The sequence below is a fragment of the Poecilia mexicana genome, unplaced genomic scaffold (genome assembly GCF_051168715.1).
Source record: "Poecilia mexicana isolate PSO_F unplaced genomic scaffold, ASM5116871v1 scaffold_11, whole genome shotgun sequence".
In the NCBI taxonomy this organism is placed as follows: domain Eukaryota; kingdom Metazoa; phylum Chordata; class Actinopteri; order Cyprinodontiformes; family Poeciliidae; genus Poecilia; species Poecilia mexicana.
In genome coordinates this window covers 27817245-27833832 of record NW_028263380.1, presented here as the reverse complement: position 1 = coordinate 27833832, position 16588 = coordinate 27817245, and the positions used below count along the sequence as shown (strand labels likewise).

At 53.2% G+C, this 16588-nt stretch overlaps 1 protein-coding gene across 2 annotated transcripts; it reads right to left on the bottom strand.

The window, feature by feature from the left end:
* Positions 1-289: 289 nt before the first annotated feature.
* On the bottom strand, positions 290-16560 carry ints8 (integrator complex subunit 8). Of its 2 annotated transcripts, none has more exons than XM_088010569.1 (28): positions 16411-16560; positions 12548-12689; positions 12291-12465; positions 12071-12211; positions 10446-10517; positions 9528-9579; positions 9287-9466; positions 9112-9219; positions 8898-9050; positions 8725-8825; positions 6378-6519; positions 6237-6301; positions 5778-5950; positions 5580-5710; positions 5380-5490; positions 5107-5305; positions 4313-4434; positions 4049-4233; positions 3937-3970; positions 3810-3869; positions 3668-3729; positions 3471-3589; positions 2842-2945; positions 2044-2094; positions 1895-1968; positions 1770-1834; positions 1650-1693; positions 290-454 (listed from the first exon to the last, which is right to left on the bottom strand). In XM_088010569.1, exons 2-28 carry the CDS (start codon positions 12678-12680, stop codon positions 338-340), a joined length of 2973 nt encoding a protein of 990 aa, XP_087866695.1. In that variant the 5' UTR covers positions 12681-12689; positions 16411-16560; the 3' UTR covers positions 290-337. The 2 variants fall into 2 exon arrangements, with proteins under 2 accessions (XP_087866695.1, XP_087866694.1); XM_088010568.1 differs by having other exon boundaries at positions 12548-12686; positions 16411-16551.
* Between the last annotated feature and the right edge of the window lie 28 nt (positions 16561-16588).

Genomic DNA, 16588 nt, shown 5'->3' with positions numbered 1-16588 from the left:
TTCCTTATATATGCATTTCTGCCAAAAAAATTATATTTTCTTTTGCGTTTTTCTTAAATATTTCAATCAGGAAATATATATATTTTGTTTAGTCTCTTCCTTATACAAGCTTTTGTTTTTTTGTCATCAATCAAATGTTTTTCTCTCTAATGATTTTAAAGCTTTTAGGAAAAATAAAGTTTTTTTGTTCAGAGAACACGCACACACACACACACGCACATACACACACACACACACACACACACACACACACACACAGGTTTAAAACAATGAGACGCTGGCCGACTGCTTTGTTTGAACACTTTATTTTATAAAACTGAACAGCTGCTGCGTGTTTTCAGAAGTAGAGTTTGGCCATGGCCTGCAGGAACCTCTTCTTCCTCTTCTGGGCCGCCAGCTGCAGAACCTCCTCCGGGTTGCTGCTGTTCAGCTCCGTCTGTCCGATGGCCTTCACCTGGACAGGTGGAGCACAGCACCATCACCCTCACATTTAAATCAGCCTGCCAGGGGAAAGTTAAAGCACGGCTAAAAGATTCCCGTTGTCCAGGTTCGGAACAAATCGGGGAAAATGATCAGAAACTTGTTCTGGGTTTCATCCTTAAAGGTAGCATACGCACAAAATGGCATCTGAAACTTTCACGCCACTTTCACTGCAGACATACCGATTTAAAACAAAGTCGACATGAAAATGTCTGACGCACGCACACAGTCTGGTTTGTTTGGAAGCTAAAGGAAATGTTGGCAGGTGGAGGTGGGAGCCGAATCCACGCCGTTTGATTCCCTCAGACATTTATATATCGGACTCCAACCAGAGGTTTAAAAACGCAGAGCGACACGAGCCTTCATGAGTCCTAAACCAGTCAATATTTAAACGGCTTCTTACGGTCGTCTCCCCAGCTTTATTTTATTACTGCAGATTAAGAATAAATCCTGACAATGTGCGAAGCATCCCCAGTGATTAATCACCGATGAATGAACTCTGCCTGAAGGAACGACGTAACTCTGTAAAGGCATCTGTGTTTCTGGCCCATCGGAGGATCAGGACAGATCCTGGTGATATTTGGACCTCTACAACTTTCTTCTTCTTCTGTTTTTATATTCCTGTGCAGTCATGGCGCTGCGTTGATCACGTACTCTGGTTCTGTGTTGAAAAGCAGCAGATGCCGTAATAGCTGTGGCCAGTAGGTGGCGTGTAGCTCGGACTGCAGCGCCTCAGTCTGCTCCACCAACACAGAGGCAGAGCCCGAACCCGGAACGACGCCCTGGAAACCCAACATGGAAACCTGGCGGTTAGGAACACCAGATGGGGACGAAGGCTGACTGCGGTTCATGCTGACCAACTGTGGCTTTGTGACATTTTAAATGTTTTTACGATGCAGGGCTGTTGGTCATGAAGCAACACTGACCATCAGCTGGGCTGCGTAAACGAACGCTGAGGTTCCCAAGGTGCTTTGCATCGACCTTAATGGTGAAATGTGTGCAGAACCTGACCGAGCTCTGAGGTCCAGCTGCGATTCACAAAGGAAAACGGCTGCTGGCGTGCGTACGCTTGGTTTTAAAAATCCGAGTTTAACCTCAGTTCGAATCCTGGGCGGCGGTTTGTGAGTGAGTGGTTCCCTGAGTGAAACTCCTGCAGCCGGAGGACTTACAGCGATCTGCCTCTTCTCCGTCTCGCCGCGTTTGTGGTGAATATCTGAGCTCAGACTCAGGAGGAAAACCAGGTCAAGCGGAGGCTGCAGGGGAAGTGTGGCTGTCAGCAGAAAGGATACGAGTCAGGTACTCCAGGATGGTGACGTCCCAGATGTAGTCGTAGAAGGAGTCCATGGCGTCGTGGCTGTGGAAACATCGGTTAGAAACGCCTCAGCGGGAACGATCGCATCCAGGTGAGCTTTACCTGTTCTGCTCCTGAAGAGCTTTGAACGCCGTCATGTAGTCGACCTCCCGGAGAAACTGGCACAGAACGGCAACCTGGGGATCAGAACAGACGGAGTGAACTTTGACCCTGATCGCACCTGCAGGTGGAAGGCTGCTGTGACCTCTGACCTGTGTGTGGCAGTTCATCATGGAGCAGCACTTGATCATCCTCTTCAGAACCTGCAGAAGACAGCAGCGGGTCAGACAGGCTCTTCTTCCACCTGCCTGGCTTGGTTCTAACAGCTGCGCCCCCTACTGGCCAGCGCTGAACTGATCAGGTTTTCCCTTTAAACACATCCTGATGTTCTCACAGGAAGAACGTCAACTGAGCGCGCTCCAAACTGCAGCAGGGATTTATTAGTGATCCACCTAACAGATGGACTTCATGGTGACCAACATGAAACCAACCCAGCCTTCATTCAGGATGTCTGACGTGTTCATGCAGGAAGGCCGGCTGCGTCTCCTGAACCACCGTGTCCAGGTGACCTGGACCTGGGACAACCCAGTGTGGTCCGGAGGAGAAGCCAACCCTCAGCATCACAGGTCCTCCACCCTACTAAACTTTTCCACAGTTTGTTTCAGAACCTGGAGCGTTTGTAGCAGAGTTTGAGTTGAACTTCCTCCCAGAAACCTGCCATGCAGCCAACTGAAGTGTTTTATCCGAACCCCGGGGCCGACCCAGTAGGGGCCCCAGGGGCCCACCATAAAGAAGAGCCTGATTGTTCCCAAGTGTCAACCACATGGCCAATTGGCACACAGTAACAGCGGTTGGCCGTGGGTTTCCCAAGGAGACGGTTTGCAAATGGCCGCCCTCTGCGATGTGTTCACACTGACCACGGCGTGACCAAATGGCCCAAAATGCTTCCACCCAAGGCCTTCTGCCCGACACCGGCATCAGCAGCTGCAACCACAGGTGTGACGTTTCACCTGGTCTGTGTAGACATCAGGAGGCACCGGTTTGGTGAAGAAGTCTGAGCACACAGCTCCAGCCTGCAGGTAAAAGCTGAGCGCCGCCGAGAACTGATTGGTCACTGCAAAGAGATCAAAACACAGATTCCTCTTAGTTGCAGGTTGCTGGAGCTGCAGGAGCTGCAGGTTGCCGGAGCTGCAGGTTGCCGGCGCTGCAGGTTGCCGGAGCTGCAGGTTGCTGGAGCTGCAGGTTGCCGGCGCTGCAGGTTGCCGGAGCTGCAGGTTGCCGGCGCTGCAGGTTGCTGGAGCTGCAGGTTGCCGGAGCTGCAGGTTGCCGGAGCTGCAGGTTGCCGGAGCTGCAGGTTGCCGGAGCTGCAGGTTGCCGGCGCTGCAGGTTGCTGGAGCTGCAGGTTGCCGGCGCTGCAGGTTGCCGGAGCTGCAGGTTGCTGGAGCTGCAGGTTGCTGGAGCTGCAGGTTGCTGGAGCTGCAGGTTGCTGGAGCTGCAGGTTGCCGGCGCTGCAGGTTGCCGGCGCTGCAGGTTGCCGGCGCTGCAGGTTGCCGGCGCTGCAGGTTGCCGGCGCTGCAGGTTGCCGGCGCTGCAGGTTGCCGGAGCTGCAGGTTGCCGGCGCTGCAGTAGTGTTACTCACCAAAGTAGATGTCTGCCTGCGTGACGAGCCAGGCCTGGTTGTTGGGGTTCAGCGTCAGCGCGTAGGACACCAGCTCTTTGACCGTCACAGCCACCGCCTCCACGTCCACCGCCTGGATGCTGCTCAACACAAACACTCTGGTCACTGACAGCTGCACTGAGGAGACAGCAGGGGGCGCTGCAGAACCAGGAACTCACTTTGGAAGAGAGGATGGCCAGATGGAGAGATGCTCGGCTGTCACTTCGTTCACTATGTCGTCCTGAGGAGAAATGACTGAAACATAAACTGACCACCTTGAACTCAGCAGAAGGAGATCTAGCAGCAGGTTCAGAGACGCACCCGAACGATGCTGTGGAGTCTCACAAACAGCGAGATCAGAGTGGTCAGCACCAGCGGCTCCTGGGAGGAAGAGGACGGTCAGAACCCAGAGCTTCTCACTAAAATGTTTCTGAAGGTCGGTACTCACTCTGAGTTTCTTTGTGAAGGTGATGAATTTACTCCTGGAAGGGAAACAGAGCAGAATGATGCGACTGAGACGGGTCCAAACGGCCGGGCAGTGCGGCCCGATGCCGACTCACCGCTGCAGGATGCCCAGAGACGATTCGCGCTGCTTGATCAGACCCAGGCGGCCGTCGCTGCTGCGCTTGTGCTGGACGGAGACGCTGCAGATCTGCACCACCACCTCCCACAGCTCCTTGGCAGTGCGCCGACTCTCTTTAGGACCTGGGAGCTCCTTGCAGGTGGAGGCCAGGAGCTGGCCCAGCTTCAGAACCAGAACCAGAGAACATCGTGACACCTAGGCCTTCTTCAGCCGGAGGGAGCAGCAGCGCGTGGCGGTTTACCTTGATGTATGGGTTGTTCATGACCAGAGACGGAGGCACCTGCAGCGTCAGGTAGTCGTTCTCCCTCCAGTTCAGCATGAAGGCGACGCATTCCTCCCCGATCACCTGACGCAGGGGAACGTCTGCCAGAACCAGGAGAACCTTCAGGTCACCACCGCACTGACCCGGAACTCAGTTTGCTCCTGTTCTGGTTCTGATCGGGATCTTTCATCTAGTTAAAACCTGAAACTCAAGCAGGTGGAGGGAGGAGCCTAGAGGGGAGGTGCTAAAGGGGAGGAGCCCAGAGAGGGAGGAGCCTAGAGGGGAGGAGCATAGAGGAGAGGTGCTAAAGGGGAGGAGCCCAGAGAGGGAGGAGCCTAGAGGGGAGGAGCATAGAGGGGAGGTGCTAAAGGGGAGGAGCCTAGAGGGGAGGAGCTAAATGGGAGGAGCCTAGAGAGAGAGGAGCATAGAGAGGGAGGAGCATAGAGGGGAGGTGCTAAAGGGGAGGAGCCTAGAGAGAGAGGAGCATAGAGAGGGAGGAGCCTAGAGGGGAGGAGCTAAATGGGAGGAGCCCAGAGAGAGAGGAGCATAGAGTGGGAGGAGCATAGAGGGGAGGTGCTAAAGGGGGAGGAGCCTAGAGGGGAGGAGCTAAAGGGGAGGAGCCTGTTCTGTTTTCTTGCCCCTCAGACCGGACGTTTCTGGTCTGACCCAGAAACTCTTCAGGATCTTCCAAACTGAGATGGAGCTCTGTTCCTCTCCTGAACCATTACAGCTGGACCCGATCACAACCAGAACCTGCAGAGGCGCCAACTCACCGTGGATCCTCATCTCCAGGTAACCTCTGACCCGGCTCACCAGGTCGGGCGGCGGCCGCTCCCGGTTGCCGTCGGCGGCCTCGTGAGCGCGTACGTCCAGCAGCAGCGTCTCGTTGAGCATCACCTGCCGCAGCTTCGGAGAAAACTCTGTGACGAGCTCCAGGCAGGCGGCGAACAGCTGGCGGGCCGGGCCGAAGTCCTGCAGGGACACAGAACCGGTTCTGGAAAATTGGCGGATTAAATCCTGGGTAATCCAGGTGTTTGGGATTAAACCTTTATGGAGGTGCAGTGCAGAGCTTTGGCCATCAGGATGTAGACCAGATCTCGGGTCAGGCCGTCTTTGATGGCGAGGACGGCGCCGATGTAATCCGGAGGAACCTCCCACTGCGGACAGACAGCAGCTGATTGGTTCAGAGCTTCATGGTTACCGTTAGCAACCAGGCGGGAGGGGGACGGGGGCAGGAGAGGCTGACCTTTCCGTTGACCCTCCAGAAAGGTCGCTCCGCCAGGCCGTGGAGCTCGATCAGGATCTGTCGGATCCGGCGTGGGTCCAAGGCCCGGATCAGCTGCTGCTCCAGCTGGCCGATGTTCACACTGGCCGAAGCTGCAGAGCGAGCAGAACTGGATCAGCACCAGAACCGGGCTGAACAGAACCAGAACCGGCTCCCTACCTGGGATGTCGTAGAAGGACGGAAGTGGCTTGGCGCTCAGGTTGACTCCACCCTTCTTCCTCGTCTGCTCCATCAGAACCTTGCGGTCGTCGTCCCTCAGCAGCTCCAGGAAGAGCGGATGAGACGTGACGGTCAGAACCAGAACCCGGTCCTCCAGGTTCTCACACAGAGTCCTGCAGGAACAGCAGAGACCCGGTCAGAGCCGCCACAAAGTTCTGCTCTGACTGCTTCTAGTTCTAGCTCAGCGCCCAGCAGCAGCCAGAGGGTCTCCGGTTGCTATGGTGAATCCGCAGTCTCCGGTTGCTATGGTGAATCCGCAGTCTCCGGTTGCTATGGTGAATCCGCAGTCTCCGGTTGCTATGGTGAATCCCAGGAGAGAGGGGGCGGGTCTCCCTGGAATAAACTTTGAGGGTTCTGATGGAAACGGCGGAGCTGCAGCGGTCCAGTCTCTGGACTCACCTCAGGAAGGCGGCGGCGTTCCTCCGGGCTGACGGCCGGTCCCGGTCCAGAGAGCGGGAGGACACCTGCAGCGGCAGACAGCAGCGCGTTGGCTCGCCGTGCGCCAGCGAAGGACGGGGGTTCGAACCCGGCGCTCCTTACCTCCAGCAGGAAGTCCACGATCCGCTTCCCGGGCTTCAGCAGCAGCTGCTGGAACCCGACGCTCAGAACCTCTCCGTCCAGAGCGTCTCGCACCGCGTTGCACACGCACAGCTGGCGGCACAGCGAGTCCAGGCCCGGCTCCCTGCAGAGACACACCGAGTTGGACCGGGACCGGGACCGGGACCAGGACCAGGACCGGGACCGGGACTGGACCAGGGCCAGGACCGGGACTGGACCAGGACCAGGACCGGGACTGGACCAGGACCAGGGCCAGGACCGGGATTGGACCAGGACCAGGACTGGACCAGGACCAGGACCGGGACTGGACCAGGACCAGGACCGGGACTGGACCAGGACCAGGGCCAGGACCGGGACTGGACCAGGACCAGAGCCAGGACCGGGATTGGACCAGGACCAGGACTGGACCAGGACCAGGGCCAGGACCGGGACTGGACCAGGGCCAGGACCGGGACCGGGACCAGGACCAGGACCAGAGCCAGGACCGGGATTGGACCAGGACCAGGGCCAGGACCGGGACTGGACCAGGGCCAGGACCGGGACTGGACCAGGGCCGGGACCGGACCAGGGCCAGGACCGGAACCGGACCAGGACCAGGACCGGGATTGGACCAGGACCAGGACCGGGATTGGACCAGGGCCAGGACCGGGATTGGACCAGGGCCAGGACCGGACCAGGGCCAGGACCGGGACTGGACCAGGGCCAGGACCGGGATTGGACCAGGACCAGGACTGGACCAGGACCAGGGCCAGGACCGGGACTGGACCAGGGCCAGGACCGGGATTGGACCAGGACCGGGACTGGACCAGGGCCAGGACCGGGATTGGACCAGGACCGGGACTGGACCAGGGCCAGGACCGGGACTGGACCAGGGCCAGGACCGGGATTGGACCAGGACCAGGACCGGGACTGGACCAGGACCGGGACTGGACCAGGACCAGGACCAGGACTGGACCAGGACCGGGACTGGACCAGGGCCAGGACCGGGACTGGACCAGGGCCAGGACCGGGACTGGACCAGGGCCAGGACCGGGATTCGACCAGGACCAGGACTGGACCAGGACCAGGACCAGGACTGGACCAGGACCGGGACTGGACCAGGGCCAGGACCGGGACTGGACCAGGGCCAGGACCGGGATTGGACCAGGACCAGGACTGGACCAGGACCAGGACCAGGACCAGGACCGGGACTGGACCAGGGCCAGGACCGGGACTGGACCAGGGCCAGGGCCAGGACCGGGACTGGACCAGGGCCAGGACCGGGATTGGACCAGGACCAGGACTGGACCAGGACCAGGGCCAGGACCGGGACTGGACCAGGGCCAGGACCGGGATTGGACCAGGACCAGGACTGGACCAGGACCAGGACCAGGACCAGGACCGGGACTGGACCAGGGCCAGGACCGGGACTGGACCAGGGCCAGGACCAGAGCCAGGACCGGGATTGGACCAGGACCAGGACCGGACCAGAGCCAGGACCAGGACTGGACCAGGACCAGGACCAGAGCCAGGACCGGGATTGGACCAGGACCAGGACCGGGACTGGACCAGGGCCAGGACCAGAGCCAGGACCGGGATTGGACCAGGACCAGGACCGGGACTGGACCAGGACCAGGACCAGGACCAGGACCAGGACCGGGACTGGACCAGGGCCAGGACCAGAGCCAGGACCGGGATTGGACCAGGACCAGGGCCAGGACCGGACCAGGGCCAGGACCGGGACTGGACCAGGGCCAGGACCGGGATTGGACCAGGACCAGGACTGGACCAGGACCAGGGCCAGGACCGGGACTGGACCAGGACCAGGACCAGGACTGGACCAGGACCGGGACTGGACCAGGGCCAGGACCGGGACTGGACCAGGGCCAGGACCGGGATTGGACCAGGACCAGGACTGGACCAGGACCAGGACCAGGACCAGGACCGGGACTGGACCAGGGCCAGGACCGGGACTGGACCAGGGCCAGGACCGGGACTGGACCAGGACCGGGATTGGACCAGGACCAGGACCAGGACCGGACCAGAGCCAGGACCAGGACCAGGACCGGGACTGGACCAGGACCAGGACCAGGACCAGGACCAGGACCGGGACTGGACCAGGACCGGGATTGGACCAGGACCAGGACCTCGGTGTGACCCAGATGTGATCACATGTAGACAAACGGTGAGGGAAACCCACAGAGCCTTTGATTCTGAACCTGATGGCCCGGTTAGAACCCAAACCTAGCAGAACAAGTGGTTCTGAATGTTTGGAATTCCTCCAGATCCGGAGCAGATGGTTCTGTCTGCCAGGCGGGCAGAGGAAGAGTCGGGTCGGTTCTGAACTCACCCCTGCTGGGCCCGATACAGCAGCTCCCTCAGAACCGAGCGCCTGAAGTGGGTCGGTAAGCAGCGGGCGGCGTTGTCCCTGATGAAGGCCTCCACCACGGCCTGGAAGCAGAACAGTTCAGACTGAGTCCCGGCCTGGCCCAGCCCGGCCCGGCCCGGCCCGGCAGAACCCACCTGGTAGTCCTGGTTCCGGATCAGGCTGTTGATCCGGTCGTAGCGGGTCGTGTGCGTGTCGGCCGGGTCGCAGTCGCCGGTCAGAGCCTTGCAGGCGTTCCAGTAGCCGGCCAGGCGCTTCTCGTCCAGGTGGACGTGGACGGCCTGGTCCAGCTGGGACAGAGACAGGTTCTGGTTCCGGTTCTGGAGAACTGACCTCTGTGCGGCGGCCTACCTTCTTCAGGAGCTCCTTGGTCATCCTGAAGTGGTCCCGGGCCTTCCGATAGGCCGGCTGGTCCGTGCAGCCCCGCTGGAAGAAGATGGCTCCCAGGTCGTAGTGCACCTGGAACAGAGGTCAGAGGTCAACCCAGCCCCCCGGCTGGAGCGGCGGCAGCCGGGCCGTCGCTCACCTGGCAGTGCAGCTCGTCGGCGCTGATCCGCAGGCCGGCGGTGGAGGACTCGGTCTCTCCGTTGGCGGCGGCGTCGGAGCCCAGCAGGTCCAGCGTCCGCAGCGTGTGGACGTAGAAGTCCTTCTTGAGGCGCAGCGCGGCGTCCAGGACGCTGACCGAGTCGGCCGCCTGCTCCTTCAGCTGACAGGAGACAGCCTGAGCTGCAGCCAGCAGACCCACACACTCATCACCGGCTACTCACCACCGCCAGGATGTTCTCCATCAGCTCCTTCTCCTGCTGCACCACGCTCAGCCTGCAGGGGGCAGCATCTTTACCATCCTGACAGCGTTTCAGCCTCAGTAACATCATAATAAACACTCATGTCTTATTAGAGCAGCAGAAGTTCACACTGAAATCAGTTTAAGAAATATTTGTTTTCTTTTAATCACTTCAATTAGTTTTAAACATTAAAAATAAACTAAAAATGCACATCATTCATTTTAAAATAAGAAAAACATTTTCTTGCCTAAATCTTTCAGTGAACCTGTGACCGTTCAGTGCCTAACATCAACATGTTAGTTACTAAGGTTAATATATAGATGAACTCTGGACTAAATGGTTAATAACTGGTGATTAACGGATGAATTTACAGGTGAGGCTGAAGCTGCCAGTGAGAGGCAGTTTTATTCTTAGGAGAACTTCACAAAAAATTTAATTAGAATGAGGAATGCTGACAACCTTGAAGTTTGGTTTTAAAAATAAGGAAGAATTTCATCTTTCACCAGATCAAATCACTGTCAGGATTTGGTTCTTTCAGACCTGGATGGACCAAACTTTTCACATCTTTTATGTGTCAATATGATTTATTGTCATAATTTAAAAACTAAAACAAATATCTTATTGTGTTCCTGATACTCTGAGGTTTAGCTGCTGCAGTAAGAGATGAGTTTAATTACTAAGTCGTTACCAGGGAGCCAATCAGCTGCAGCGCTGCAGATTCAAATGTTCCTGAAGTGAACAGCATCACTATAAATGATCTGCTGCTTTACTCAGATTCTCTAAGTGTCAGTGAACGCATCATCTAACCAAACACGCTGCAGCTGAAGGGTTTTGTTCATCGGTTCTACCAGTAAAAACAAACCGTCACTGAGTGACAGGAAGCGGCGCGGCGGCGCTTACATGTTCATCTGATGAGGTCCTGGTTTGTTCTGCTTCTCTGGAAAGCTGCTCAGAACGATGGTCCTGATGGCCCTGCACCAGAACAGCACACATTTCATCTGGAACCACGACAGACGTCCGACACACATGCCCTGCGGCGGGCAGGGGCGGAGCTATGGGGGGCCCGGGCCCGGATAGGAGGCAGAATATGACTTTAGAGATCCAAGTCTGTATCACGAGCTGGAGAAGGTGGGCCCTCTCCTGTTGAGTGTGATGTATGGAGACTATACAATGGGGCCCCCCAGTAGATTATATAGCAGGCTGCTCCAGTCATTGTTGACTCATGGCTGCTAAAACCTTTACAAGACCGACTGATTTTAGTGACATAGTGGCTGTAAAATATTGAATAAAACGATGTGCTACATGACTGGCTTTATTTTCACTCTTACATTTAACTTTTTGACACACAAATTTACAAGTTGATCGCCGATTGTCTCCAAGTGTATTCTGGGTAAAACATGTCACCAACCATCCAAACGTCATCATCAGTCAGACACTTAGGAACGGATTGTAAACTAGGTAGATTGGAGTAATTTTACCTCAAATAGGAGTGGCTTTTATTAGTACTTCATAAAAATATGTTTTCATGAGCTTTGTTATTTTGTATATAAAGGGCCCGGCCATTAGCCCCGCCCCCTGGCCCGATTTAAAGGGCCTGGTCATTAGCCCCGCCCACGTCATTAACCCCGCCCCCTGGCCCGATTTAAAGGGCCTGGTCATTAGCCCCGCCCCCAAGCCCGGTCATTAGCCCCGCCCACGTCATTAACCCCGCCCCCTGGCCCGATTTAATGGGCCTGGTCATTAGCCCCGCCCCCAAGCCCGGTCATTAGCCCCGCCCCCTGGCCCAACGCCTACTTATTCCACCACTGGGAGTGCACATCGCTAAACTAGGAGGGGATATATTTTCTCCCGACCCCACTAAGGGACAAGGGTGTACAGAAAATGGATGGATGGGATGCATTTTAATTTCTAAGCCTGCCAATATTTGCATCCCTGTCTATGATATGAAACTGTTAGCAGTAGCTCAGAGAACAAGTCTCATTACGTAGAAAAGGTGAAATCGCTCTTAACTCTTCATTTCTTAGCAGGGGGATGCATTTTATGGCATAGCAAATTATTAGCTTGCTGATATCTGCATGCCCTATGTATTTTCCCCAAATAGTATCCTGTTGATATGAAACTCGTACCAGCAGTTCAGAGAACATGTGTGATTATGTAGAAAAAGTTATTTCAGTTTTAGCTCCCCTCCTACATTAATAGGCTTAACAGCGTGATATAAAATGTCCTACATAACGGGCCTCTGTTTTGTAATTCTTTAAGCTATCATGGTGTTAAAATAATTTCAAACCATTAGCAGAGAGCATTTTCATCAGACACTGACTGTAAAACGTTCGACTCCTGTCTCAATAAAGGAGTAAAAACCGTATTTATTTCACTTCATCTGTGAAATGAAACCCACCGTTTTAGGGCTGACATGGTTAAGAAACGTGATAAAGTTAGAAATATCTTTAAAAGTTTGTGGTCATATTCAGTCCGTTTGTCATCAATATGCGGGAGTTTAGCGATGGCCACGCGTTTGTCCTCACCAGCGGTTGTAGATGATGACGGCCATGGCGGTGGTGGGCGGCAGGGTGGACAGGTCCAGCTCCACGTGCTTCACGCCGGCCGGAACCTTGCTGACGCACAGCAGCTCGTTCAGCAGCATGTTGACCACCGGGATGGTCAGCCTGGCCAGGAGGAACAGAACCGCAGGCCGTCAGCCAGAACCAGACCAGAACCGGCCCCAGAACCAGAACCAGCACGTACCCTCTCTCCAGGCTGTCCAGGTCCCACTTCATGTGAGCGGCGACTTTCAGCGCCAGCAGCTTCAGGGTCCGGTTCCTGCGGTTGTCTGCCGGCGGCTGCACCTGGTTCTGTTCGTTCACCGACGGCTTGGAGGCCTGCTCCAGGAACTGGACGATGAGCTGGACCGGCGCCGGGTCTGTTGGACGGGACACGGCGCCAAGCGTGAGCCTCGGACCTGGCAGAACCAGAACCGGGCCGCTGCGGCGCGGAGCACTGACCTGGGCTGGCTTTCTGCAAGTGTGTCTCCAGCAGGCCGCCGTCCAGCAGGAACTCGAACCAGGACACCTGCAGCGGCGTGCCGGGCCGGCTGCCGGTCACCGCGGCGACCCGGTCCGCCGCCTCTGCGCTCATCCCGCCCTGCTGGGACGACCAACACATGGGGATGACCTGGGAGGAGTCCGGTCCGACCCGCAGAACCAGAACCAGCAGACTGGAGGGAAAACTCATCGCTACAAACAACCGGCCCAAAGTAAAACGGTTCCCTTAAAGTTTTTGCCTCACATGTTGCCACCCGTCCCTTAAATACGGACGGTCCCATGTTTGGCTGTTAAATGTTGCTACGGGACGCGGTTTGTTCCGGATTTCTAGAACTGTCCGATAGACTCGCCTATCACACACACATCAACACTAAGTGTAACAACAATGACCAAAATGAAACAGGAAATTTTAAGGTCAGCTAAATTGTTGTGGCGGGACGTAAAAAGGACCCCAGAACGCTACGGACCGACGCTGTTGCCTAGAGACGGACACTACGCAGCCGCGGTGAGCTGCTATCAACCCGCGTCTTTTTAAAACGTCCTTAGAACCAAAACCTCGTAAAGATACAGACGTGAGAGGGAAGACGCAAATCCCAGGGTGAATAATGTTAGTGAGGATGAATACAGGCAATGAAAATCAAAAAAAGTGTCCATCGTGGCGGTGCTGCTGTATGATAGACAGAATGGATCAGGAGAGGAACTGCAGACCCATCAGAACCTAAAGAACCAGAAATCAGCATCTCTTCATCCCTCAGTCATCTCCTGAGGCTGATGTGGGAGAACATTTTATTATTCAGCTTCTTATTGTGCTTTTAGTCGACTGTTAGGAGCTGATTATTTGCTTATTTAATGTATCGCCGTATCAGCCAAAATAATACAAATGGTGATTTAGAGAACAAATCATACTGAGAGATTAACAGTGAATACATAAATATTTCTACTTTTAAAAGGTTTGTTAGAGCTTTCTGTTTGTTTTATTAAGAAATGTTGACATCTTTTATGAATTCAGTGTTCATTTACTGTATAATTAATGTCAGACACAGACCTGCAGCCCAGGGGCGGATCTAGATGGGGGCCAACGGGGTACAGAAGAAATTATACTAAATAAACGTCTTTTGTTAATGCTCAGTGGTGGATTTTTTAACCTTCACAATTTTACTTTAACATTGAATTAAAAATTATAGTGCTGCACCTTTAGCTGCTGTGTAGAATCAGACTTTCCATCTGCCAGGGATCTGCAGCCTGGATCTCTGGAGACACAAGTGGCTCTTTGGCTCACTTAATATATCAAATGATGAAATATTGCTCTGTTTTTTTGTTTCATTTTTTAAGTGTCCCCATGAAAAAGCACTGACTACCCCTAGTGGTAAATTTGTCCTAGAACCAGCCTCCAAATCTATCTCCTTATTTGTATAAATATTTTATTAATATTCTTTACAATACTAGAATTTTGACATAACTTGTACTTTTGGCTGTCTGAGGACACATTTTGAATATTAAATCAGGTGTTATGATCAGTCACTCAGTACTTGAGCAGTTTACCAAATACGTTTTAATCAAACATGTTTAAGATATGCTCTGACTGGAGAACAGCTTTGGAGTACTCTATGTATGAACAGTTGCTCTCTGGATCACTTTTTAAAAACAAAAACATTGCCATGAAATATTATCCATCACTGCAGCGGACGTCCCACCCCATGAGAGTCGGGCGACACGCCGTGGTGGGCGTCCCTTATTTGGATTTCTGAAAGATGGCAGGCCTAATATTCATGCATAACTTTATGCTGTTTTTAATAACTGCACACTCACTCATTTGATGCATTATTTATTTTTTTTACTGTTGTGTGAATCTTACGTGCTCTTACCAGAATTTCCACACAAGGCAACTTCTATTTTATTGTAAAAACAGTGAAATGTCCCTTTACTTGTGGCTACATTCAGCCTCATCATTATGCGCAAACTCTGGTTTTTAAGTCTCCCTCATTAGTGTTGATCAGGACATTTTACTGAACCGACTGGAGAGTCGGGTCGGACTCTCCGGTCCAGAGCTCCACTGGTTTGAATCTTACATAAAGAACAGGGATTTCTTTGTTTCAATCGGAAACTTCTCATCAGAGAGGTCAAAGGTCACATGTGGGGTACTCCGAGGTTCAATCCTAGGACCCTCCTATTCAATATCTACATGCTCCCACTGGCTCAGGTTATAGCAGGAAATAAGATCAGCTACCATAACTATGATACACAGCTCTACATCATGATGTCACCAGGTGACCTTTGACCCCATCCAATCACTGAACAGATGCTTAGAAAAGATAAATGTGTGGATGTGCCAAAACTTTCTCCAACTGAACAGAAACAAACTGAAGTTATTATCTTTGGACCTAAAGAGGAGCGAACTAGAATCAATGCTCAGCTTCAGTTATTACAACTGAAAACCAGCGATCAGCCCGAAACCTGGGAGTAGTGATGACCTCTGACCTGAACCTTCAGAGCCACATTAAGACAGTCACAAAGTCGGCCTTCTATCACCTGAAGAACATCTCCAGGATTAGAGGACTGATGTCTCAGCGAGATCTAGAGAAACTCATCCATGCGTTTATCTTCAGCCGCATTGATTCCTGCAGCAGCGTCTTCACAGGTCTGACTAATAAATCAATCCTCCAGCTGCAGCTGATCCAGAAGCTGCTGCTGGTGTTCTCACTAAAACCAGGAAGATGGAGACATAACACCAGTTTTAAAGTCCCTACACTGGCTCCCTGTAGCTCAGAGGATAGACTTTAAAATACTTAGTTTATAAATCACTGAATGGTTTAGCACCACAATACATTAAAGATCTGTTATTGCTGTACCAACGTCTAGACCCCTCAGATCTTCTGGTTCTGGTTCTGCTCTGCATCCAGAACCAGAACCAAATGAGGAGAAGCAGCATTCAGTTTCTATGCACCACAAATCTGGAACAAACTTCCAGAAAACTGTAAAACAGCTGAAACACTGAGAGCCTTTAAATCTCAACTTAACCCACCTGGTTGGAGCTGCTTATGGCTAAATTAGGGTTAGAGTGGGTTTTGATGTTTTTGGCTTTACTTTTTATCTATTTATGTAAAAGTGGCGAGTGACTGAGGGTCATTGCGCGCACAGAAAAACCCTGTAAATTCTAGACTAACAGGTAAAAATAGTCCACAAAAATCCGTGTAGGACGGCGAAGTCCTAGCACAAAAATTTGCATAACAGGTGGACGGAGCCTGGATAATATCTGCGTTAAACGGACGGCGGAGTCCGGCGACGACAGGCGCTTAAATTCCGTTTTTATCTTTTTCTTTTTTAAATCTTTTTCTATTTTATTCTTTTTCCAAAATCTCTCTCTTCCTGTTTATTCAATGTCATGCTGTTTTTATTTTGTTTTTTAATTATGTAAAGCACCTTGAAATGCCTTGATGCTGAAATGTGCTATACAAATAAAATTTGATTGATTTTGATTGATTCAAGTAGCGCAGCCGAAATGACTCAGATGCAGAAGTTTTATATATCCGTTTAGAAAATGAATGTTTTCATGAGAACGCAGCTGGAGATGCTTTATTATCCTCAGGGATCGACAGCTCAGCTCTACGGGAAACTTTTAAATCAAACGTTCTGCCTTATTTCTGGGTCTGACTATAAAATCGGATATCAGCCGAATGAGAACAGCATTAACTGTAATTCGGCTTCATTTTTAAGGGGCATATATAAGAACAGAGAAGAGGAGCAACAGCAGCTTTGTTTCGCCAACATGGCGCCGAAGTGCTTCACTTTCTCTGCCAAAGTCTAACAGAAACATTCCGCCTTACCTCCGCGGACCCGACCGAACAGCCAGAGCCTAAACGATCCGAAAAGTGTGTAAAAAAGTTAAAATAACGAGCTGGAGCGGCTACACCATCTGACTCTCGCAGTTCATTCTGCGGCTCGACATCTGTGCTTCCGGTTCCGGTCTGTCACCAAGGAGACGCAGGCTGCGCAGCTTCTGCG